The sequence below is a fragment of the Elephantulus edwardii genome, unplaced genomic scaffold (genome assembly GCF_000299155.1).
Source record: "Elephantulus edwardii isolate Elephantulus edwardi_28Jun2011 unplaced genomic scaffold, EleEdw1.0 scaffold00134, whole genome shotgun sequence".
NCBI classification, from domain to species: Eukaryota; Metazoa; Chordata; class Mammalia; order Macroscelidea; family Macroscelididae; genus Elephantulus; species Elephantulus edwardii.
Genome location: NW_006399884.1, coordinates 8,435,606 through 8,461,395, shown reverse-complemented (window position 1 = coordinate 8,461,395; position 25,790 = coordinate 8,435,606). Strand labels below are relative to the sequence as shown.

General features: G+C 39.7%; 1 protein-coding gene across 1 annotated transcript in view; it reads left to right on the top strand.

Annotated features, from left to right (window-relative positions):
* The window catches only part of PAN3 (PAN3 poly(A) specific ribonuclease subunit homolog (S. cerevisiae)), a 155,601-nt gene that overhangs the window by 9,080 nt on the left and 120,731 nt on the right, over positions 1-25,790 (top strand). Inside the window, exon 2 of the mRNA XM_006894072.1 lies at positions 23,878-23,999. Within this exon, the coding sequence (XP_006894134.1) occupies positions 23,878-23,999 (122 nt within the window). The remainder of the gene's footprint in view (positions 1-23,877; positions 24,000-25,790) is intronic.

The window sequence follows — 25,790 nt, the reverse complement described above, 5'->3', positions numbered from 1 at the left end:
TGACTGGGATAATCGGGATGGGAGTGTCAGAGACAGTGCGATTGGCACAGGACAGAGCAGAGTTTAGGGCTGTTGTACATAGGGTCGCTGTGAGTCACAAGCGACTCGACGGCATATAGCAACAACAGTACACTTATCATCAGCATTGATTTATATATATTTATACACACACACACACACACACACACACGCACATACATCTATATATAGAGTGCGAGCGAGCGCGCGAGCCCACCTAGTTTATCAGCAGCTCTGGTTACATAGTGTATTATGTGTTACTCTGCTAACCAAAAGTTGATGGTTTGAATCCATTTACTGCTCTGTGGGAGAAAGATGGACAGTCTTCTTCTGGCTCAGAAACCTGGTAGAGAGTTATTATGAGTCAGACTCTAGGGTCTGGGTTCAGTTATGTCTAAGTTTATTCCGATTTTCCAGTCTTTCTCTCTGTTTCAGTTCTATGGAGTTTTATCACTTGTATCTGTGTACCTACTATCACAAGATAAAGAACAATTCCAGCATTCTGATGTTGCCTTTTTATAATTACTGTTAGTCCCAGCTTCTATAAACCATAATTTATGCTACATGTTTATAATTTTATCACTTTAAGAACATTTTAGAAATTGAATCATAGAACATATAGCCTTGGAGATGGCCCTCTTCTTAAGCACAAGTGTTTTAGGTTGTATCAATAATTTCTTTTTAACCAAATTTCTCTCCTTTATATGAATTTGAAATTTTATGTCAATTTTTATTTTGGAGGGACTTTTTATTTGCTTTCCTGCACGCATGTCACCTGGGTACAAAGCTCTGGGTTTTTGTAGTACCTTTTAACATTTATTGGTGGTGGTTGTTAATGTACTATGAAGTCAGAATCAAATTATAACTGATTCTCAAGCAGGTTATCAAAGGCATTAAATTACACAGGAGATTGCCCATCTTTCTTCTATGGAGTAGTTGGTGGATTTGAACTGCATTTATGGATGTTGTTGTTGATTGCATGACTCATAGTAACCCCTATGAGCAAAAGACCTGAAGCCCTTCTACAGCTGTTGACATTTATCAAAGATCGGCTTGAATAAAATAATTGGTTTTCTGTTATTTAACTTATTTTTCAAATTATGAAAATGCATTTTAAAAAATTTTCTGTTGGAACAGACAAGGCAGAGTAAAGCAGTATGCTCCTTGTAGTGTCCAGAGTTAATTGTTATTATTAGAGGCCCTTGGTCCTCAAACTGTTAAAGTGTTAAACTGTTAGTTGAAAAGTTGGAAATGTGTACCTGCCCAGATGTGCCTTTGAAGACAAGCTTGGTGATCTTATGAAAAGGCTTGAAAACCATATGGACTAGTTCTGCTACACATGTTGGGTGACCATGCATTTGAATCAATTCCATGGCAACTCTTGACTGTCATTATATTTTTTTGTCTTAAGCCTGTGTGCACACTGCCAAATATACTAAGTAATTATTTGTAAATAGAGTTTTATAGCAGAATTGTTCACATTAACTTTGTATTTTGTTGATATTGTTAGTGAGCCAAAACAGTAGCAAAATAGAATACGAAAGTATCTCTTACATACTCTTGTTTCAGAGTTAACAACTCAATACATGTAGTGATATGTGTGTGTTTCTTATTAGTATTTAGGAATTAGTACTGGTTTGGGCATGGGAGTATCTTGATACTTTAATTTTAGGGCTGTGTGGTAGTATGAAGAATAATACCTTGGACTGCGAGCTTGCAAGATTGGAAGATTGCATACACTAGCTGCTCTGTGGGAGAGAGATGGGCATTCTCTTACAAAGATTTGGAGCCTTGGAAACCCAGTGGAGGATCATCATGAGTTAGAATCATGACAGTGGGCTTTTTAGGTTTATTCTATAACTTTTTGATCCGAGTCTAATCACTTAACCTATGATAATTCATTTCTTCATCTGTAAAGAGGTGGATGGATTTATTCTACAAAATAACTTTTTTAACTGAGTCTGATAATTGAACCCATGTTAGTTCATTTCTTCATCTGTAAAGAGGTGATTGAGGTAATAGAGAACAAGATCCTCGGAATCTTCTTAGTTTTTAAATGCTTTGTTTTTAAGAAAGTATTTTAAAGAAACAAATTATCTTTCTTTAAAAAAAAACAAATTATCTCGTATTTAACCCTTAGAATTCCTCCTCTCTCTCACCTAGCACCTTTGCAAACTTTGACCACTCAGCAGATTATTCACTTCAGCGTGCTGATGGCTCTAGCTGAGTTAATTGTATATTGTTGATAATACGGTGAAACTCAGTAGGACTGCCTGGTTTTTATTGGTTTTCCAAGTTTCCTGTCTTTGGCAGGATTCAATCTTATGACTTTTTTCTCCTTACTGCTTTATCACTTGTTTCAGTGGAAAACATTTGTGCATTCATACATTGACAGATTTTATCCTTACCTAGGCTTTTGCTTTTGCAGATTTTACTGTAGTCCTCAGTCATTAAAAAGCTTGGCTCTCTTTTTAAAAAGTGAAGATATTGTTATTATTTATTGCAGCTAGGTTTTCATGGTAATTTTAAATACTGAAAAGAAAAACTTCAAAAAATAGGAATTAAAACTTAGTTTTTAAATTAAAGATAAAATGCACACAAAGTGGAAATTTAAGTAGCAATTGACAAATAGTCTCCTTCTTCGTCAGCACTCTTTGTAGTTTATTTATGCATCCCTAAAGAGTCTGTCTATATAGTTTTTCATGTTTTTGTTTCCCTACCCTCCAAAGAAGGGTGACCCAACTGAGTGTGGAAACTACAGAACAGTGTCATTGATTTCACATGCAAGCAAGATTCTCCTGAAGATCATCCAAAAGCGATTAGAACAGCACATCAGCAGAGAACTGCCGGAAGTCCAGGCTGGGTTTAGAAGGGGTCGTGGTACTAGGGATATTGTTGCTGATGTTAGATGGATCTTGGCTGAAAGCAGGGAATACCAGAAGAATGTCTATCTGTGTTTCATTGATTATGCAAAGGCATTTGACTGTGTGAATCATAACAAACTGTGGCTGACTCTGAGAAGAATGGGAATCCCAGAACATTTAATTGTGCTACTACGAAACCTATACTTGGACCAAGAGGCAGTAGTCAGAACAGAGCAGGGTAACACTGCATGGTTCAAAATAGGGAAGGGTGTACGCCAGGGATGCATCCTGTCTCCATACCTTTTCAACATGTATGCAGAGCAGATTATCCGAGAGGCTGGGCTCTATGAGGAGAATTGTGGCATCAGGATTGGTGGAAGATCTATTAACAATCTCCGTTATGCAGATGACACAACCTTGCTTGCTGAAACTGAGGAGGACCTCATGCACTTGCTGCGAAGGGTCAAGGACTGCAGCCTTCAGTATGGACTAAGGCTCAACATCAAGAAGACAAAGATTCTCGCCACTGGACCAATTGGCAGCGTCAGGATGGATGACGAAGAGATTGAGAGTGTTCAGAGCTTCAGTTTGCTCGGCTCCACAGTCAACACTCTTGGCACCAGCAGTCAGGAAATAAAAAAGCGTATCGCAATGGGAAAGTCTGCCGTTAGGGACCTCTCAAAGGTACTCAGGAGCAACAGTGTCTCTGGAGACTAAGGTGCGCCTGATACAGGTCATGGTATTTGCAATCACTTGTTATGCATCAGAGAGTTGGACAATGACTAGGGAGGACAGAAGGAGAGTGGATGCTTTTGAGCTGTGGTGCTGGAGAAGGGTACTGAATGTACCATGGACTGCCAGGAAAGCAAACAGATTCATCTTGGAGAGGATTAAACCAAGCTGCTCCTTGGAGGCAAGGATTCTGGGGCTTCGTCTGACATACTTTGGACATGTTGCCAGGAGGGACAGGTCCTTGGAGAGGGACATCATGCTTGGGAGGGTGGAGGGACAGCGCAGGAGGGGAAGACCCTCTATGAGATGGATTGATTCGGTGACTGGGGTAATCGGGATGGGTGTGTCAGAGGTGGTGCGGTTGGCGCAGGATAGAGCAGGGTTTAGAGCTGTTGTGCATAGGGTCGCTATGAGTTGGAAACGACTCGACGGCACAGAACAACAACAACCCTCCAATATGTCAGCAGAGCGTGACATGTATATAATATAAGCCTGATTCAGAAGAGGACATAGAATCAGGAATGTCATTGCTGGTATCATAGGAATCCTTGCTGAAAGCAGAGAATACCAGAGAGATACTGGACATTATCTTGTGTGCATAACAAACGCTGGAAAACATTGTGTGGCACCTGTGCCTAGGCCAGGAAGCGTTTGTTTGAACAGAACTAGGGGATTTAAAGTCAGGAAAAGTACATATCAGAGCTGCATCTTTTTATCATATTTAAGCTGTATATTGAACAAATAATCCAAGAAACTGGACTATAAAACAAGAATGCAGTGTTAGAATTGGAGTAAGATCCATCAACAATCTGTGATATGCAGAAGACAAAACTTGTTACAAGTTAAGAGAACTTAAAATATTTACTGGTGAAGATCAAAAACTTCATACAATCTGTAGTATAGATTACACATAAACCTAAATAAAACAAAAATCCAATAAGCAGCATCTTGATAAATGGAGAAAAAAGTAATATTGTCAAAGATTGTATTTTACTTGTATTCACAATGTTGATAGAATAAATCCATATAACCTTATGCATTGGCAAATCTGCAAAAGACCTCAGGTGTGCCTGACCCTAATGTGTTTCATTTTCATCATAGGGAGTTGTGCTGCTAACCCAAAAGCTACATCTCTCTGGTGGCTTTGGTCAACTAGTGGCCCCCAGGGAGAAAGATTGACAGTCTCTTTCCTTTCGACTTACAGCATCAGAAATCTACTGGAAGGTTAGTTGTGAGTCATTTCTGACTTGTTGACAATGAGTTTGAGTTTTGAAGTGATTTTCCTCCCCCCTCATATGCATTCATAAGCTGGATATAGACTGAAGAAGAAATGAGACTTTTTTGAATTGTGGTCTTTGTGAAGAATACAGAATGCACCATGGTCTGCCAGAAGAATGAAGGAGAAATCGGTCTTGCAAGAAGGACAGCCAGAATGTTTCTTAAAAGTGAGGACTTTTTTTAGATACTTTGGTTATGCTATCAAGAGAAAAGACATCATGTGAGGATCAGTGAAAAAGAGGAGACAGTGCAGTGGACTGATGCAGTGGCTGGGCTGGCTGCAGCAGTGGCTGGGCTGACTGCAGCAGTGGGTGCAAGTACAGCAGCACTTGTGAGGATAGTGTTAAACTGGATGGTATTTCATTTGGTCACTGTGTATTGGAATTCATTTACTAGCACCTGATAACAGCAGCAACAACATCAGCAGCATGTACCCATCCCCATAATGTACCCACAGCTATGTGTGTAGTATGTGGGAGTCTAAAGCTCTTTATATTTTTTTTTCAGCTGCTAGCATGTCTTAATAGTTTCTTCAGCATCCACATGTAGAGATCTAAATACCTTCTTTTATGGTTTGCATAGTAGTCTTTTATATGGTGGTTTTATCAAATTTTTTTAGTGGATATATTGATTAGTTTTAGATTTCTCCACCCCCCCCCATTCATTTACTGTTGTCAGTGGTGCCATTAAACTAATATGTTTGTGTGAGTATACATAGTAAATACATTAGGAAGAACGTGTTTTCAATAATCTGGTTCACACATGGTATACTAGAAAATAGATGAAAACCTAAGTATATTACATGCCATTGAATGAAAAGAAAATATTTTCAGGGATTCATCCATATAAAATTGAAAATTTTTTTTCTCATAGACTCACATGTCTAGAGTTACATAGACTACATCTTTGATAACCTGGTAAGTTATATTTGTAAATTATCTTTGGAATTAATCTATATGCTCAGTAAGTTACTAATATAACTTTTTTTGTTAATTTTTTATTTTCTACCTTCTTGATTCAGAGATAATAGGTAGTAAGATGTTTAGAACATGATAACAGAATAAGGAAGATTAAATGAAAAAGGTAAATTCTAGGACATACAAAATCCTTTCCAGCTTTTTCTGTCTTTTAATATTGCTGTTCCTGAGTCTTACTGTGTATTTAATAGAAAGGATTAGACTATTGAATACATGCACAAATAAAATTTTGAATTCTTCCTTTTTAGTTTCCATAAGTGACCTTTTATGATTCATAGACTTTATAGCACCATGGCTGCTATCTTTTCGGTGTGGTCTTGACAGAGAAGGCATAAAACCAAACCTCCTGTGGAGCTGATTCTGACACAGAGACTCTGAGATAGTAGAATGACTCCAGAGGGCTCCCCATAACTGTAATCTGCCGAAGCAGGTGCCTCATCATTCTCAGAATGGGTGGGGGATTTGAACTACTAAACTTTTGGCTGGCAGCCAAATGAATGCCTTAGCCATAGTGTCACCAGAGCTCCTAAAGATTGAATAATATTATGTGCTTGAACTGTCTCATAAAGTGACCTGCTAGTGGGTTTTCAGAGACTGTAGATTGCACAGGAGTATATTGCTTATTATTTCTCCCTTGGAGCAGCTGGTGATTTAGAACTGTGTGCCTTCAGGCAAGAAGTGCAACTTCTTGCCATAAGAGCACCCTAAATATTGAATCTTACTTCCACCTTCCAAGGCTTGGACAACTAGTAAGGACTCTTTTAAAATTGGATTTGTAGCAAAGTCCTGGGAGATACATAGAAGAGAAAAAATTTAGTATAAATAATGCTTTTGACAAAGCATAGTTTATAGTGGAAAACTTTCAAGTTAGTATAATTTAGGCTAATAAATGGAAAAATAAATGAATAAACATTTATTACTTCCTATCTATTATAGAGCCCTGATGTTACAGTGTTTATTACATGTTGGACTGTTAATCAGAAAAGTTAGTAGTTTGAGTCCAACAGCTGCTCTGCGGGAGAAAGGTGAGCAGTTTCATTTCATAAAGATTCGCAGCCTTTGAATCCTGACTGAGGGTTGTCGTGAGTTAGAATTGACTTGACGACTGTGGACTGGGTTTGATTTTTATTATTCTTTTGTGGGGTACTGTCTTTTGTTTAGATTACATTAGTGACAATTACATGCATGATTCCTTTGTGGACCTTACATTTTAATACGGAAGGCAGACAGTATTTATAAGTGTAACCCCCATGATTTTATAGTGTGTTAAAAATGGGAAGTGAAAATGTAGAACAGAACATGAGGGACAGGGAATGCTGCAATAGGTTGCTAAAGTATTAAATATCACATTAAATATTACAGATGATCAGGCTGGCTGTTCTGGAGGGGGCGAGATCTGGGTGCAGAATGGGAGCAGGGTAGTGAATCTAGACCCTCTAGGGAAGAGTTTGAGCCTAAGTCTGAGGATGGAGAATTAGCATATTAGAAAGCTGAGGAGACGAATGTGTAGTAAGGAAGGGGGCAGAGTACAACTTCCACTTCTGTTTTGGATGGAAAATTGAGGTTTGGAGTTAAGTAAAGTGATATGATTTGACTTCAGTTTTAAAAGGATCTCTGACAGGAAGAGGCAGGAGAGAATCTAGGGGGTTATTTGAATAATCCAGCAAGAAACTGTGGTGATTTAGATTGATAGTGAAAGTGTAAGAACTAGTTTGGTTTCACATACAGTTTGCAGATCAAACCAAACCTTAAACAATTGCTGTTGAGTGGATTCTGATGCATAGGTGAAGTGCACTTCAAACCTGCCAGCTGCTCTGAGAAAAGAAGTTAGAGCAGCCTGCTTCTGTCAAGATAATAGCCTTGGCAACTACAGAACACTCTGATATAAAGGGTCCCTGTGATTTGGAATTTTGTAGGTAGGGTCCTCATAATTTCAGATTGGATATGAAAGTTGAGGGCTTCTTCCCTGCTCTTCTTAGCAGCCAAGGATGGTGTCTAGAGAGAGTTAGTGTGGAATGAAATTGCCATCAGTTTAGATGGGGAAGGCTGCAGACACAGCAGGGGTGAGGAGATCAGGAGTTTGATTTTGATCCGAAATGTCAGACATTCAGATGGAGTCGTTGAGAAGACAGGAGTGTGTCTTGAGTGTGGGAAGGGCCAGGGGTTCTGGAAGCAGAGAATGTAGCTAGAGGTAATACATTTGAGATCATTGAGAAGCCATTTCAACCAGTGGAATTGAATGAGATCACCAAAGAATATGACTTCTATAAGAATTTTGGAGCCACGGATAGCTATTGATGAATAAGCTATTTTCTTACGCATTCATGACACTTCCAAGCACTTTAAATCCACACTTTGCTTTGAATGCTCATGACTTTTTCATGGGGTTGGTATTTTTTCCCCCCTTTGTCACTTAAGACTACTATTCAAAGCCTAGTAGACTTTTAAATTACATTTTCTAAAAGAAATGTTCTTTGTACTGAAATAAGAGCAGAATATAAACTTCTGTTACAGCTTTTCTTACTAGAATTACATCCTTTCTTAAGGTACATCAAAATGTTGGCTAGATTTTTCAGATTAGCTATTTTTGTATGATATAGTCAGTTTCGATAATGTAGATAAATATCTCATTTAAAAAATGACAGCTCTTTGAATAACAAGTATACAATTTATTCCGCTTTATTTGCAACTTAATTATGAATGAGTTAAATCGTGAACACATTAAGAGAGGTGATCAGATTTTATTTTTCAAGTTGATAAAGAGTTAAGGAGATTACAGATGATACGTACAGTTGTGGGTATGAAGGAAGAAGACATGCCAACACATCCTTTATAAAAAGGGCATGTTGTTGTTTTGGATTCTGACTCATGAAAGCCCCATATGCTACATTGAGGTTTTCTTGGCTGTAATCTTGATGTAAAGAAGCCTTTGTCGCTCAATGGTTCAGTCTTCAGCTGCTAACTAGAAGGTTGGCGACTTGAACCCACCAGCAGCTGTGTGGGAGATAGATAAGGCACAATGTTTCCAAGCATTTCCAGTTTAACGTTCACAACCTTGGAAACCACAAGGGACATGGTACACTTGGGACTTGTTGGTAAGAGATTTGGGTAGCATTTGTGTTTTGTTCTTTTGAGGAAGAAGTTTAGTCTAATGGGAAATGCTTTATTGCTAGGTTTTTCTTTGGAACTACTGGTGGGTTCAAATCACCAGCTTTTAGGTTAGCAGCAGTCAAGAAATTGTTTTGGTCTGTCAAGTCCAAACTGACTCCATAGCTGGCCCTACAGTGAGTTTTCAGAGGTAATCTCACAAGGAGATTGTCCTTTTTTTTCCTGTGAGGCGCCTGATGGATTTGAACCACTACACCATAGAAGACACATAATCTACTTTTTTGAAGAAAGTAACTTGGGCAGTGTCCACTCTAGCCCTTCTCCCCTGAGGTTGGTCCTTACAGTTTGATCAGGAAGATATGAGATGGCCCAGTCAGCCCCCATACATAAAGCAAGCCTTTAGTGTGGTCTGGAGTCTTTATGAAACACTAAAGTCAGTGGACAAAGCCCAAGGTTTTAGAGGTTATTTTTTCCGAAGCCAAGGAGAAACACCAAATTCTTGGGGAATGCTACCTCCACATTAGCAAACTCTAGAATTTGAGAAAAAAAATTGGGAATACATGTGATTTGCTGAATTCTCCAAATTTGCAAAAATTCTCCAGAAATCATGGGCTTAGATGATCTTTCTTAACTATTGATGTTCTACCTAAGGGAGTAAGCGATTTTAGAAACACATTTTGTCTCTTTGCTGTTAATTCCAAGTCACTTGAGAAAACAAAAACAGTAGAAAACTTTTAAAATATTTGTTACTCTCTTAGCAGCTTCTCATTGTGTAGAAAAAGGCCACCTTGGCTTAGATTCCGAACTAAAACAGTCTTTTATTAAGGAAGACATTTAAAAAAAAAAAAAAAAAAAAAGGAAGACATTTTCAGTATTCAGATGGGTGATAAGGCTAATAGATAGCTTTTACCCAAGAGCCTGATTGACTTAATTGAGTTTGGATAGGGAGCTCTAGTAGGTGGTCTAGTAGGCTAAGTTGTTGGGTTGCTGAATGAAAACCCAGCAAGTCAAACCCACCAGCTGATCCACAGGAGGAAACAGAGGTAGTCTACGCCTGTTAAACTGCATGGGCCCAGAAACCTGATGGAAGGTTGCCATGTATTTGAATTGATTTGATGGCAATGGTTTGGGTTTAGTTTGAAAACCTCTAGGATATGATGCTCCTAAATATGTTTTCTCAGTCTTGATGAAGTTTTTCTCAAGTTGAGGAAGCAAGTGATAATTTATATGCTTTAAAATTTAGGGTCAAAAAAGTGTATGTTCTCCAGTATGGACCAATAACATCTTTAATTGCTACTCATTAGTTAACCACTTGATCCATTTAAAATGACTGCTGTTTTTAAGATTTCTCTCCTCTCACCCCCAGCATAGCTGTTACCATGCTTCCCCCTACCCCAGCATAGGTATTGCTCTGGCTCTCCCCTACTCCTGCACAGTTACTGCTGTGGCTCATCTTGGTACATACATAGGGTTTTCAGAGGCCTGCTATTTTGGAAGTGGATGGCCAGTCCTTCTTCCTAGTGTATGTCAGTCTGAATGTTCAGATCTAGAGAAGTATCCAACAGATAAGCATTTTACAGAAAAAGTGAAAATATATCCCTTATTGTAGAAATAACCATTAGTTTCAGTGTTGTCCCTGCCATTGGCTCAAGTGCCCTGACCCGTTTATTTCTTTGCTCCACCATCCATCAAGATACCCCTCCACTTCTATCCACTCCTTTCTTCACCTATCTCCTATTGTCTAGCCCTTGATCTGATAGCTTATATCTAAAGCTTCCTTGGTTTCTGTGATTCCAGATTCATCTGCTGCTAACAGTTTCTTATGCTGTGGCCAGAGTCTCCTAAGTGTAGTGGTAATGTGTCCCGAACAGATCATCCGGGAGGCTGGACTCTATGAGAAGAAATGTGTCATCAGGATTGGTGGAAGATCCATAAACAATCTGCGTTATGCAGAGGACACAACCCTTCTTGCTGAAACTGAGGAGGACCTGAAGCGCTTGCTGCTGAGGGTCAGGGACTACAGCTTTCAATATGGATTGAGGCTCAATGTCAAGAAGACAAAGATGCTCATCACTGGACTAATTGGCAGCATCAGGATGGATGGTGAAGAGATTGAGATTGTTAACAGCTTTAGTTTGCTTGGCTCCACAATCAACACTCTTGGCACCAGCAGCCGGGAAATTAAAAGACATATTGCCCTGGGAAAGTCTGCTGTTAGGAACCTCTCTAAAGTACTCAAGAGCAGCGGTATGTCTCTGGAGACAAAGGTGCGTCTGGTACAGGCCATGGTCTTTGCAATCACTTGTTATGCATTAGAGAGCTAGACAATGACCAAGGAGGATAGAAGGAGAATTGATGCTTTTGAGCTTTGGTGTTGGAAAAGAGTGCTGAAGGTGCCATGGACTGCTAAGAGAACAAACAGATTCATCTTGAAGAGGGTTACACCAGGCTGCTCCTTGGAGGCAAGGATTCTGAGGCTTCATCTGACATACTTTGGTCATGTTGTAAGGAGAGACCAGTCCTTGGACAGGGATATCATGGTTGGGAGGTTGGAGGGCAGGCGCAGGAGGGGAAGGCCCTTTGGGAGATGGATTGATTCGGTGACTGGGGCAGTCGGGATGAGTGTGTCGGAGGCAGTGAGATTGGCACAGGACAGAGCAGAGTTTAGAGGTGTTGTACATAGGGTCTCTATGAATCGCAAGCGACTCGACGGCACATAACAACAAACAACAACAACATCTTGGTACAGAGATGTGATGATGCCCTCAGTATGCTCAATAGATTTAGCAGTTTTAACAATATGCTAACTTGCCATTTGGAGGTCTCATACTTGATGCAGTGGACTTACACTTCTGTAAATGACGTATGTGTGAACTCTGACCACTTAACTAGAGACCTTAGTGTAATTACCAGACATTTATGGAAAAAAATACCCCAGTGCTAGGCAGTGTGCAGGTATTGGCTTATACTGAGAAGCCTCAAATGCAGCCCTGGTATTTATGAGTAAAAAGTAAAGAAATTTGAAATGTATGTATTACTGCACAATAGGTTATGCTGTACATGGAAAAAGGGTGCTCTGGTGGTCTAGTGGTAAGAAGCTGCACTGTAATCCTAGAGGTATGAGATTTGAAGCCACCAGCTGCTCTTCGGGATGGGCATTCTTCTATGGATTAACTGCCTTGTGAGGGTCTATTAAAACATGCTTAGAGGGTCAGCTGTGGGTCAGTTCTGACTTGATGGCATACAACAACATACATAGAAAATTTGTAACAAATTCTGCTGATATCCTTTAGAGGTTTTGGGAGAGGTGACACAGGTTTTAACAGCTTGAAGTAATTGGAGAATACTTTTTAGAGAAGGAAAAAAAACTGTGATTACAGATACTGAGATTATTTGCTTGGCTCCACAATCCGCATTCTTAATATCAGCAGCTAGGAAATCAAAAGATGAATTGCATTGGGAAAGTCAGCTGCCAGGGACTTCTCCATGTACTGAAGAACGATAATTTCAGTTTGGAGACTAAGGTGCATGTGATCTAGGTCATAGTCTTCACAGTTATTTGCTGTGCATTAGAAAGCTTTACAATGACTAGGATGATAGAGAATTGATTCCCTATGGAATTGATATGCTATGGTGCTAGGAAAAAAAAAGAAGTACCGTGGACTGCCAGGAGAACAAACAGATTCATCCTAAAGAGGATGAAACCAGGCCGCTCTTTGGAGGCAAGGATTCTGAAGCTTCGTCTGACATGCTTTGGACATGTTGCAAGGAGGGACATGATGCTTGGGGGGGGGGTGTGAAAGAACAGTGCAAGAGAGGAAGATCTTCAGTGAGATGAATTGAGTCTAACGGGCCTAGGGGTGTCAGAGACAATAAGGTTAGCACAAGATAGAGCAAGGTTCAGGGCTGTTATACATAGGGTTGTTATGAGTCTTAAGTGACTCGATGGCATCTAATGACAACAGAGTACATTTAGTGCATCCTTTGTACATTTTACAAATGTCTTTGTAAAAGGACTTTGTGTCACATACTTGGGTAATGTTATTAGGAAGGATAACAGTCTTTGTGGAAAGAGACAGAGGAGCAGGAAAGGAGAGGAAGGCACTGAAGTAGGTGAATTGGCACAATGACACTTCAACTATAAACTTAAGCACAGCAGACTGGCAGCGTTTTGTTCTGTTGTACATGGGTTTACTCTGAATTGAAGCCAACGTGATGGCGCCTAACAACAACAAAAATGGTAGTTTTCATCCTGAAGTCTATTTTATCAGAGATTAGTACTACTGCTCCTGCTCTGTTTCAGTCTCTGATTTTTAGTCGTTTTCCTTGATTCTTAGATGTGTCTCTTGTAGGCAACATATTGATGAGTTTTAGGTTTTTTATCCATTCTGCTGCTCTTTTTCTCTTAATTATTGCACATGTTTGCTTTCCCCCCCCATGCATTTGCTTTTGAGTCTTCCAAGCATTTCCAAGTTGATTTGACCTCAGAATGTCTTTTGGGTTAACAGTGGCTAGTGTGATGATTCTGGAGAAGTAAATGTGTTTTATTAAGAGGGGATAAGACTGAAGATGACTCAAAACTCTCTCTTTACTGGCCAGTTGAAACTGACTTAAGCTGATCCTCCCTCTAGCAGGTTTTCGGAGGCTGTGAATGGCATGGGAGGTGATTACCCTTTTTTCTGCTGTGGAGCATTCAATTCGAACTACCTTTGAGTTAGCACAAATCTATGGAATATGCCGCCGGAGTGCTGGAGTCAACAGAGAATATTTATTAGGGTGTGAGGTTTTAATTTCATTTTAAATAGATCATCATTGTATACCATTATGAGTTAATAGTCACAGGATGTTGGCTCATAGATGGATTTTAAGTTTGAAACTGGTTGCAAGTTTGCTTGGCTCATGGTCCATTCAGAATGAAACCTTTGAAATTCTGTCTCTTATTTTCTTACTGGCTCTCTTTTAAAAATGGAAAGGCAGTTTCCCATAGTGGGAAGATTGAGATTTCATCCCAATTTACCACTTAATAGCTTTGTAACTCTGGCCAAGTTGAGATCTCTGAATCTTAGCTTGCTTAACCATAAGATAAAAATACTAATCCTGTATAGTTGGTTGAGGTAGGATTCATGTCTATACAAGGATTGTTGAGTTGGTGATTATTCTTCAGTTTTTGCCTTGCTTTGCTTGGAGTATTATGCAAATCCTAGTAATTGATTAGCAAGATTGTTAATAGTTTATGATATATTCCCCCTACAATTAATTTGAAGTTTTTGCCAGTTTTCTGTTGAATATTTCAAACTGTTTTTTTATTTCTTGTTATTAAAATGATACTGTGTAGAATATATTCAGATATAATTCTTCAGATTTGATTATTTTCTTCAGCTGTGTCTGAAGTGTAATTGTTAATTTAAAAGATATGAATCATTAAAGCATAATTTTCTTGTAATTACAAAAGTAATATATTTTCATTTTGACCCTTCGGGGAAATAAGCTTTAAACATAAAGAAGAAAGTAAAAATTCCCTGAGATTGCTTTCCAAGCAGATCCTACATCCATTTATTAGCATTTTTATTGTTTGCTTCTTAGTTGAGGTTTGTTGCTCTTACTGATTCTGATTAAAAGAGTGAAACTCTTATTTGGGGGGGACAGTCTTTTATATTTTTAGAAATGTTTTAGGGTAGGCCGTAACAAGTTTGCCATTTTAGTGATTTTAATTGTGTAGTTCAGTGGCATTAGTTTTTCACCTTCCTGTGGTGCTATCACCGCCATCTGTTTCTACAGGTTTCTTAGCTCCCAAGACCAGAACATGTGCTCTTTAAGTAATAACTCCTCTACCCTCATTGCCCACCAGTAGTCTCGATGTATTTTCCAGTTCTTGATATTGCATATAACAAAACAGAACCAAACTCAATGCTGGTGAGTCAATTCCAGTTCACAGCAGCCCTGGATGTTAGAGTAAAACTGTTCCTTAAGGCTGTGTTAGCTGTCCTCTCCTTGGAAGGAGATTGCCAAGCCTGCCTTTCATGGTGCCACAGGGTATGTATGAACTGCCGACTTTTAGGGTAGGTGGTGGTGGTGGTTATGTGCTGTCAAGTCACCTGCGACTCATAGCAACTCTTTGTACGGTTGCTCTGAAGCCTGCCCTGTCCTGAGCCAATCTCACTGACTCCAATAAACCTACCCCCATTGCCCTAGTCATTGTACAGTCTGTCTCATCTGGGGTCTTCCTCTCCTTGAACTGTCCCTCCACCCTTACGAGCATGATGTCCTTCTCCAAATATTAGTCCCTCCTGGCCACATGCGTAGTGTATATGAGATGGAGCTTCAAAATCCTAGCCTCCAAAGAGAAGCTGGTTTCACCCTCTCTAAGACAGGCCTATTTGTTTTCTTGGTGGTCTGTGGTATATTCAAGACTCTTCTCTAGCACCACAACCCAGAGGCATCATTTTTTATGTCATTCTTAGTCATTGTACAACTCTCTGCATAGCAAGTAATTGAAAAGACCGTGGACTGGATCAGGCACACCTTAGTCTCTGGACTGACATCGTACTTTTCCAGTAAGGTGGAAAGGTCTCTGACAGCAGATCTGCCTAATGAAATTAGTCTTTTGATTTCCTGACTGCTGGTGCCGAAAGTGTTGATTGTGGAGCTGAGCAAGCTGTAACTGTTAACAGCCTCAATCTCGTTCTCCATCCATCATGGTGCTACCAATTGGCCCAGTGGTGAGACTATTTGTCTTCTTAATATTGAGCTTCGGTTCATATTGAAGACTATAGTCCTTGACCTTCTGTAGCATGTGCTTTAAGTAAGTCCTCCTCAGTTTCAGCAAGCAAGGTTGTATCATCTGCTTAACGTAGATTGTTGATCCTCCAATCCTGATGCCACATTCCTTATGAAGCCCTGTTTGCATCACACGATATAACAGAAACACATTAATAGATCAGTTAGGGAAGTTAAAAGATCTTTTAAAAGCCCACAAAGCCACATCAGTCATGGTAACAGCATTTGTTTCAGAGATGGATTGTGCTCCATCAGTTTTTCAAGGCTTTTGACCTTTTGAAAGAAGATTTTAAGACCTTTCTTCTAAGGCACCTCTGGGTGGCTTTGAACTGCTAACTTTATAGTTAGAGTGTTTAACCTATGGGCAGCCTCCTCATAAATCAGCCATTGGACCTGTGGAGCACAATTTCAGTCTGACATGTGGAGTTGCCCCAATCAGAAATTGCTCAGTGGCAGTTGTTTTGGTCTAGTCTGGTCAGTATGTGTGCAGTAGTGGTGATATTTCATTGTGGTTTTGCTTTGCATTTTCTTATTAATTAATGGGCTTGTTAGCTGTTTCTTAGCTCTTGAGAAATAGTAAGGTTTTTAACCATTTTAAAAATTAGATTGTTTGTAATTTTCATTGTTCATTTGTATCTTGTTAGGTGCTGTTGAGTCACTTCCTACTCATAGCAGCTCCACGTACAGCAAAGTAAAAAACTATCCGTCCTGCCTCATCATCAGAATCATTGTTGTGCTTGAGCCCCCACACTTAAGTTAAGGCATGTTCAGTTTAGTTCTTTATATATTCTGGATAGGAGCTCTTGTCAACTATTTTTTTCCCGTTCTGCAAGTTGTCCTTTTGTTGTTTAAGCACTTTGAAGCACAAACATTTTTACTTTTGATGAAGTCTAATTTAACCTATTTTTTTTGTTGTTGCTTGTACTTTTGTCTTTCAAGGAATCTAGCCTCAAAAGCAAAGTCTTGAAGCATTACCCTCTATATTTTCTTCAGAGTTTTATAATTTTGATTTTTATAGATCTATTTTTGGAGTTAATTTTTAATATGTGAAATACAAATGTACCTTTATTATTGTACATGTGAAGGTCCAGTTATTCCAGCATCATTTGGTGAAGGAACCATGCAGGGACTTGAACCTCTGTTGAAAATTGGTTGATAAAAGCATTCAGTGCTTTGGTGGTATAATTGATTAAGCCCTGGGCTACTAACTAGATGGTCAGTGGTTCAAATTCACCAACCACTCCATAGGAGAATTAATTATAAGGTAGTCTGTTTCCATTATTCCAACTTTTGCACTCTTCTAGGACAGAGTTAAAGCCTTGGATACTCTGTGGAATAGTTCTACTATATCCTTATAGGGTGTCTGTGGGTTGGAATTGACTCATTGCTGGTGACAGATGATACATGTATGGGCTTATTTCTGGATTCCGATTTTATTCCATCATTCCATGTATCTGTTCTGCATAGTACCACATTGCTTTGATTACTGTAGCTTTATAATATATTTTGAAGTTGGAAAGTGTGGGCCTTCCTAGTATATTTTGAAGTAGGAAAGTGTGAGACCCCTCGTTCATCTTTTTTATCTGTCCTCCCAAGATTGTTTTACATGTTAAGGGCTTCTTGCAATTCCATATCAATTAAGACTTCCCATTTTTGCAAAAAGGTGTGTTCAGTTCTAACAGAAATCCCTTTCAATCTGTACATTGCTTTAGGCAGTATTGAAATTTTAGTATTAAGTCCTTTTCTATGAATGTGGGGTGTCTTTTTTAAATACTAGGGGTTTTAGTGTCTTTCAGCAAGCTGCGTTTTACGATTTTCATTGTATAGGTCTGGTTTTCCCATGGACTTTGATCTGTGATGCTGGAGAAGAGTATTGAGAATACCATGGACTGCTAGGAAAACAAACAGATTTGTCCTGGAAAGGGTTAAACCGGGTGGCTCCTTGGAGGCAAGGATTCTGAGGCTCCGTCTAACATACTTTGGACATGTTGTGAGGAGAGACAGGTCCTTGGAGAAGGACATCATGCTTGGGAGGGTGGAGGGACAGCGCAGGAGAGGAAGGCCCTCTATGAGGTGGATTGATTCAGTGACTGGGATAATTGGGATGGGAGTGTCAGAGACAGTGCAATTGGCACAGGACAGAGCGGAGTTTAGGGCTGTTGTACATAGGGTCGCTATGAGTTGCAAGCGACTCGACGGCACATAACAACAGCAACAACAACAAGGTCTGGTTACATCTAAATGTTTTTGTTCTTTAGATGCTAATATAAATGGACAGAAATTTTCAAGTTGATTGATTTTTAGTGTAAATATTTTTGTGTTGCTTAAAAGTAGTTACCAAATATTTGCCAGGAAGCTGAAGTGCCCAGACACTAACCGGAGAGGATACCAAAGCAGCCAGCAAACCCCTCAAACAGGTGCTCCTGATTGTTAGCCATTTGACCAAACCCCACGGTTTGACAAGCCTTTGACAAGCCTGTCTCAATTTAAGCACCCTTCTAGGAGAGTAGAATCTGAGGTTGTAGTTCATCAGGGAAGCTAAGTGAGACTACCACTTCTTTCTTTTATGGAGCAGTGTATTTGAACCTCGAACTTTTTGATTAACAGCTTAAATACTTAATCATTATGTTATCAGGGCATCTTCATTAGCCATTCTCCAAGTTTCTGAGTTTGTGAATCTCACAGGAGGAGACTGTCCCTCTTTCTCTCTTTGAATGGCTGGTGGTTTCGCACTGCTGACTTCACGATTAACAACCTGAGAGAGAGAGAAAGAGACAGACAAACACAGAGAAAGAGACATACTTGCACACAGAGTAGAGACACAGAGAGAGAGAGAGACAGAAAGAGAGTGAGACAGAGAGACAGAGATATGGAGATGCAAGTAAAAACTTCAGTGAGATAACATCTCATCCTCTAGCTAAACTGGCACTAAAGGAAAACAGATAACAATTACTGAATAAAAAGTGAGGAGACTCGTATCTTTGCTAGTAGAACTGTAAAACTATACAGCCACTATGGGACTTCTTCAACAAACTAGAACTTTGTGATCTGGCAGTTCTAGCCCTGTGTTCATTGTGGAGGTCTGGTGGCATAGTGTGTACTGTCTTGGACTACTAACTGAAAGGTTAACAATAGTTTGAATCCACCAGCTGCTCTATAGGAGAAATGCGAGCAGTTGCCATTCGTAAGGATTTACATGCTTGGAAACTTCATTGTTATGAGTTGGAGCCTACTTGATGACAGTGGTTATGGTCATTGTGACTTTACTAACAATAACAAAAACACAGAAACAATAAAAGTGCCCACCAGCAGATGAATGGATGAACAAGATAAGATACACACATTTAAGAGAATCCTCTTCAACTGAAAGAACAGTGATGAATTTGTGATGCATAACATGGTTGGACCTGTAAAGTATAATGGCAGATGACATAAGCACACAAGGACAAATATTGTACGGTCCCAATTTTCTTAGAAGACCAGAATAGACCAATGTAAAACTTTTGCTGTTGAGTTGGAATGGACTCATAGCAGAACTTCCAGAAGGTTTTCAGAGGCTATAAGTTTCACAGGAAAAGATTGTCCATTCTTCTTCCTTGGGGCATCTGGGGAATTTGAACCACCAGAGAGGCACCACCTTTAACAGATCAGCTCTCTCTGGACCACTCTACCAAGAGCTCCCCAGAGAGAGACTAACATTTATTGATAGTTGCCAAGGGAATAGGGAAGGGCAGGATACTTATTATCAAGATACAAGAACCAAAGAGAGAGAATAGAGAGCTGTGAGGAGTTTTGTGAGCCAGGTCTGAGACTGGAATTTATACTTCTAGCCACATTTTTCTGTTAGATCCCAGTGATGTCATCACTTCTAACTGCTGCGGAGATTGGGAAAATGAGTATGCAGTAAAACAAAAAAATGGCAAATAATCCAAGAAGCTGGATTATATGATGAAGAATGTGGCATTAGAATTAGAGAAGGACTCAGTAGCAAGCTGACATGTGCAGATGACAAAACCTTGCTAGCAGAAAATGAAGTTTTGAACCTTTTACTGACAAGTTCAAGAGCCTATAGCTTTCAGTATGGAGTATGCACCAACATAAAACAAAAGTCTCACAACTGGGCAAATAAACCACATCATAAGAAACAGAGATTGACTTTGTTGAGAATGTCATTGAGTTGGAGCCAATTGGACAGCAACTACAAACAGCAGCAGCACCTAAGGAAAAAAACATTACAAGCAAGAAAAGATAGGTTAGAAGGATTAATGTGAAAGTTGTTGTTATATGCCATTGAGTCGTCTGCGACTCATAGCAACTCTACAACAGCCCTAAATCCTGGTCTATCCCTTGCCAATCTTATTGTTTCCAGCACGCCTATCCCTATTACCCCAGTGACTGAATCAATCCATCTCATTGAGGGTCTTCCTCTCTTGTGCTATCCCTCCACCCTCCCAAGCAAGCATGACCTCCCTCTCTAAGGACTGACCCCGCCTTGCAACATGTCCAGAGTATGTCAGACAGAGCTTCAGAATCCTTGCCTCCAAGGAGCAGCCTGGCTTCACCCTCTCCAGGACAAACTTGTTTGTTCTTGTATATTCAGTACTCTAGTCCAACTCCACAGCTCAAAGACATCAACTCTCCTATCATCCCTAGTCATTGTCCAATTCTCTGATGGATAGCAAGTAATTGCAAAGACCATGGCTTGTGTAGGCACACCTTTGTCTCCAGACTGACATCATTGCTCTTAAGTACTTTGGAGAGGTCTCTGACAGCAGACTTTCCCAATGCAGTTTGCTTGCTGTAACAGAGGAAGACCTGAAGCGCTTGCTACAGAAGGTCAGGGACTGCAGCCTTCAAAATCAAATTGAAGCTCAACATCAGGAAAACAGAGATTCTCACCGCTGGGCCAATTGGCAGCATCATGATACATGATGAAGAGATTGATATTGTGGGGAAAGTAGGATTATATTCTGACATAGTAATTGATTTTCCAAAACAATGTATGTATGAATGGTTGAATGAAAAACAACTTGCTTTGTAAATTTTCACTCTGATCACAATTAATACAATTTTTTACTAAAACATACAAGGATCATAGATACGTGTTCTTGGTGATGGGAAAAGTAACAACAATGTGGGTGTAGTGAGTACAGCATGATCTAAGTAAATGATTACTATGAAGTGCAATGAGAAAGGGATACCTATACTAAAGAATTGATATAGATAAGATTGCAGCAACTCCAGCAAAAACCAGAAAATGAGTCTGGGATTACATAGAGATGAGTGTAGGTTTATACCTGTACGGATAGATACTGTTATATGCATAAGCGGGAACAGATGGAATATCTATGTGCATGTGTAAATGTGGATATATATGGACAGGCTCACATACTCATTGAAGACACAGCTACAGACAAAACCAAATACTGTTTGAGTTTGGCTTTCTAAATTTGAAAGCATAGGACTATGAAAGCTCAAGAGTGTCGTCTCATGTGATATCAAGGTCAGGAATATCACAAAAAGTTTATAAGTTCTGTATCCAACTGCAAGTGTCTGGGGTCTTAAAAGCTTGTGAGCAGCCATATAAAATAAAACTATTGGTCTATACTTGTCAGGAGCAAAAGCCTGAGAAGGTAATAAAAATCTCAGAAGAAGCATGTCTACAAGGCTGAGTGCCTACATGATTCATCACTTTAACAACTGACTGACCAGTTTGACCAAAGTCAAAACAGTTGATCCTGATAGAAAAGGAGAGAACTTGAGAACAAAATTCTAATTCTAGAAAGGCTCTAGTGGCCTAGTAGTAAGGAGCTGGGCTGCCAACCCAAGGACATGGGATTGAAATCTACCATATGCTCCACAAGAGAAAGATGGGTAAAAAGGCCAAACTAACTGGACCACTTGAGACAAGAGAGCTCCCTGATACTGTCCCTCTGACACATACTTTAAACCTAGAACCTAAACTATACCCAAGTCTTCTTTCAGTAGAAAAGCAGAATGAGTCACGAAATCAAGGATATTTCCTGTTAAATTGATGCTCTGAAAGAGAGAGAGAGAACCCAAACCCTCATTAGTCCAGAAGATTAACAATTACTTAAAGCAAAGATGAACCATAAATATTTGAAGCTAGAATACTGGAATTGGAACAACCAGAATACATTTAAAGATGTTGACATGAAAAATGTCACTAATGTCACTGAACAATTTATGTGGAAATTGACAGATGGGACTTCTTATGCAAACTTTAGTCAAAATTAAAATATTTTAAAACAACTCACATTGCTGAATTGTTGTTGTTGTTATGTGCCGTCGAGTCGTTTCCGACTCATAGCGACCCTATGCACAACAGCCCTAAACCCTGCTCTATCCTGCGCCAACCGCACCACCTCTGACACCCCCATCCCGATTACCCCAGTCACTGAATCAATCCATCTCATAGAGGGTCTTCCCCTCCTGCGCTGTCCCTCCACCCTCCCAAGCATGATGTCCCTCTCCAAGGACCCGTCCCTCCTGGCAACATGTCCAAAGTATGTCAGACGAAGCCCCAGAATCCTTGCCTCCAAGGAGTAGCTTGGTTTAATCCTCTCCAAGATGAATCTGTTTGTTTTCCTGGCAGTCCATGGTACATTCAGTACTCTTCTCCAGCACCGCTGCTCAAAAGCATCCACTCTCCTTCTGTCCTCCCTAGTCATTGTCCAACTCTCTGATGCATAACAAGCGATTGCAAAGACCATGGCCTGTATCAGGCGCACCTTAGTCTCCAGAGAGACACTGTTGCTCCTGAATACCTTTGAGAGGTCCCTAACAGCAGACTTTCCCATCGCGATACGCTTTTTGATTTCCTGACTGCTAGTACCAAGAGTGTTGACTGTGGAGCCAAGCAAAGTGAAGCTGTGAACACTCTCAATCTCTTCGTCATCCATCCTGACGCTGCTAATTGGTCCAGTGGCGAGAATCTTTGTCTTCTTGACATTGAGCCTTAGTCCATACTGAAGGCTGCAGTCCTTGACCCTTCGCAGCAAGTGCATGAGGTCCTCCTCAGTTTCAGCAAGCAGGGTTGTGTCATCTGCATAACGCAGATTGACATTGCTGAATACATTGTTGTAATAAATTGGCTTGCATCAGCAAGTTACAATTCTAATCTCCTCTTACCCTGAAATCAACATGTAGCTATCAGTATTCCCTAAGAACATTCCATTTTATTGCAACATCTACAGAATTGTTTTCCCTGCAGAATTAGGAGTTAGTACTAGACAGCTGGCCATCTGAGAGATATGTTCAGAATCCTCAGAAACTTGGTTGTTTACCATATAAAGATGTACAGGAGCAATGCAGTAGTTTATATTTTACTGTAGGTTGAGAGTTAGATTGTTCACTCAGAGATTGGCAGTTCAAATCTACCAGCCAGTCTTCAGGAGCAATATATGGATAGATTTCTCTTGTTAAGATTTGCAGCCTCTGAGCACTGGTGGAGATAGGTGAGGAATCGGAATTGACACAGTGGTAATAGGTTTGGCCCTTTTGTCATATATAAGGAGGAAAACTTGATGAAGAAACTGGACATACAAGTGTGGTTTCTCATGTTGGTTTTGGTGGCTAACAGGAAATTAGGGAGTTCTGGTGGTATAGTCCATAGCACTGCTACCACAAAGGGAGTGTCAATTCATTGGGACTCTTCCATGGAATTTCCAGCTTCCAAAGATCCACTGGAGGATCAGCGGTGAATTCTTTGTTTTTTAAGTTAGGTGGCCTGGTTGTTAGGGAGAAAGGTCGGCAGTCTCCTCATGTATGATTTGCAACTTCCAAAGACCCAGTGGTGAGTCAGCTGTGAGTTGGTTTCAACTCATCTGCCTGACATTGAGAGTAGAGTGAATAGAAAATTACTGCTTGTGTTTGTGTGTGTGTTAGGAAGTATTAGTCAACTTACGCAATATTTTAACATTTGTAGAGTGGAGACAGTTTTTCTTTGCTTTCGGTGCTGACTTTTGTTGATGAACAGGTAAATAAAAACAAGTATGGTGAACATGTGATAGACATTAAAAGGTAATTAGGAACATAGTGATTGAATTAATGTTTTGTCCTCTTAAGGAATTTTAAATACTTGACTTTTCCTTTTCTTTCAGTTCCTGGAATAGATGGAGGTGCTTTAACTGATACTAGTCTCACAGATTCCTATTTCAGCACCAGCTTTATTGGAGTCAATGGATTTGGAAGTCCTGTAGAAACAAAATATCCTTTGATGCAGGTATTGTTAGTACAAATTTGTATTGCACTAAACAATGAAGTTGAGCCCAGGGGCAGGGGACTTGTAGGTTCTTAATCTATTCCTAAATTTGTTAAATGAGAATTGATATTTTAGGAGACAATATGATCTAAGTAAGCCCATCTGCTGTGGGGTTTGAGTGAATGAGAACCTTCAAGGTTGGAGATTAGGGCGGGTTGTGGTGGGGAATAGAGAGGGTAGGTACTAGTTCCACTCCTGTGTATTTGATATGTGTATTACCTAAATTTACTTAGTAGTGATGGATGGTAGTTTTGAATTTACTGTTGGAGTAGATGATGTGCGCGCGCGCGTGTGTGTAGATGTATACACATAGAATAAAAGTTAAAAGAAGGTACAAGAGTGATTCTTTTCCCCATGTCTCACCATGTTAACCTTGTCCCTAGTTAACCTAACTAGAGGCAGTTACCATTAATGGTTACTTATTTTATTCGTAGCTTTTAAAAATGCATTGTTGTTTTGAATTGATTTGGCTTCACATTTTAATTTCCAGTATTTGTTGTTGCTACCTTATTCTCCAGTTCTTTTTTGAGTTCTGTCCAGATGATTACTATTTTTTCTTTGCTCCGTAGGGTCACTATGAGTCACAAACTGACTCGACGGCACATAACAACAACAACCACCACCTAAATTTTAACCTGCAGAATTTGAGGGACCTTTTAAATTAGTGAACTCTGGTGGTGTAGCATATAGGAAGTTGCACTGCTGACCTAAAGGTGGTACCTGTCTGGTGATTTGATCCACCAGCTGCTCTGAGGGAAAAAGAATGGCAGCTTCCTCCTGTGTGATTTATAGCTTCCAAAACCCCATAGGAGCATCAGCGTCAGGGTTCTGAGACAATGGCAATGAGTTTGAACTTTTTGAGTTTTAAGTTAGTAGGTATCTCTGAATTGTTTATATTTCTCCACTTTGGTTTTTTTTATCAGCTTTCTTTTATTCCATGAATGCATACAATGCTATTTTTTTGGATTGGAAGTTTTGAAAACTGTAATGAAGCTAGAAACTGTTCCACTGTTTTGTTATTGGAAAGCTGCTGTGATGATAATACAGATGATGCATTGTCCTTTTTTCTGTGTTCAGTGCATTACTTTGGAAGTCTTTCTCTATAATCACAATAGTATATTTACATGCAAATGGCGTTTTAAAATTTCTAGGTGGACTGATTTTAAGGGTGTGTCAGAAGCCAGTGATTTTCTTTGTGATTTTAACTTCTATTAACATGAAAACTGAAGTTCCTTATAGGTAGCTCTCATTGCCATCAGTCCAGAACTGACTCAGACCTGACCCTCCAGTGGGTTTTCAGAGTCTGTAAATAGGAGGGGAGGACACATGTTTTTCCTTGGAGTAGCTGGTAGATTTGAACCACCTGCCTTTAGCCAGGCAGCGCCACTCTACCCACTAGGTCACTGTAGCTCCCTTTCATATGAATAGGCGTATTGTTTAAATGCATATAAATAAATGTACTCAGCCAGGGAGAGGGAAAGGTGTTTTGTGTTGTGTTGTGTTTTTTGTTTTTTTTAAATTTTTAAAATTTATTGTATTTTATTATTTTTTTGTGCGTGTACTGTCAAATCAAATCTGACTGGTACAGGAGGAAATTGTCCCTCCTTCTCCGGCAGAGCATCTGGTGGATTTGAACCATGTACCTTTGGGATTGCAGTACAGCTTCTTTCCACTAGGCCACCAGAGCTCCCCTGTTTTGTTTTTTTTTAATAGCTACATTTATGGGTAGCTATGATACCTTGTGAGTTGAGC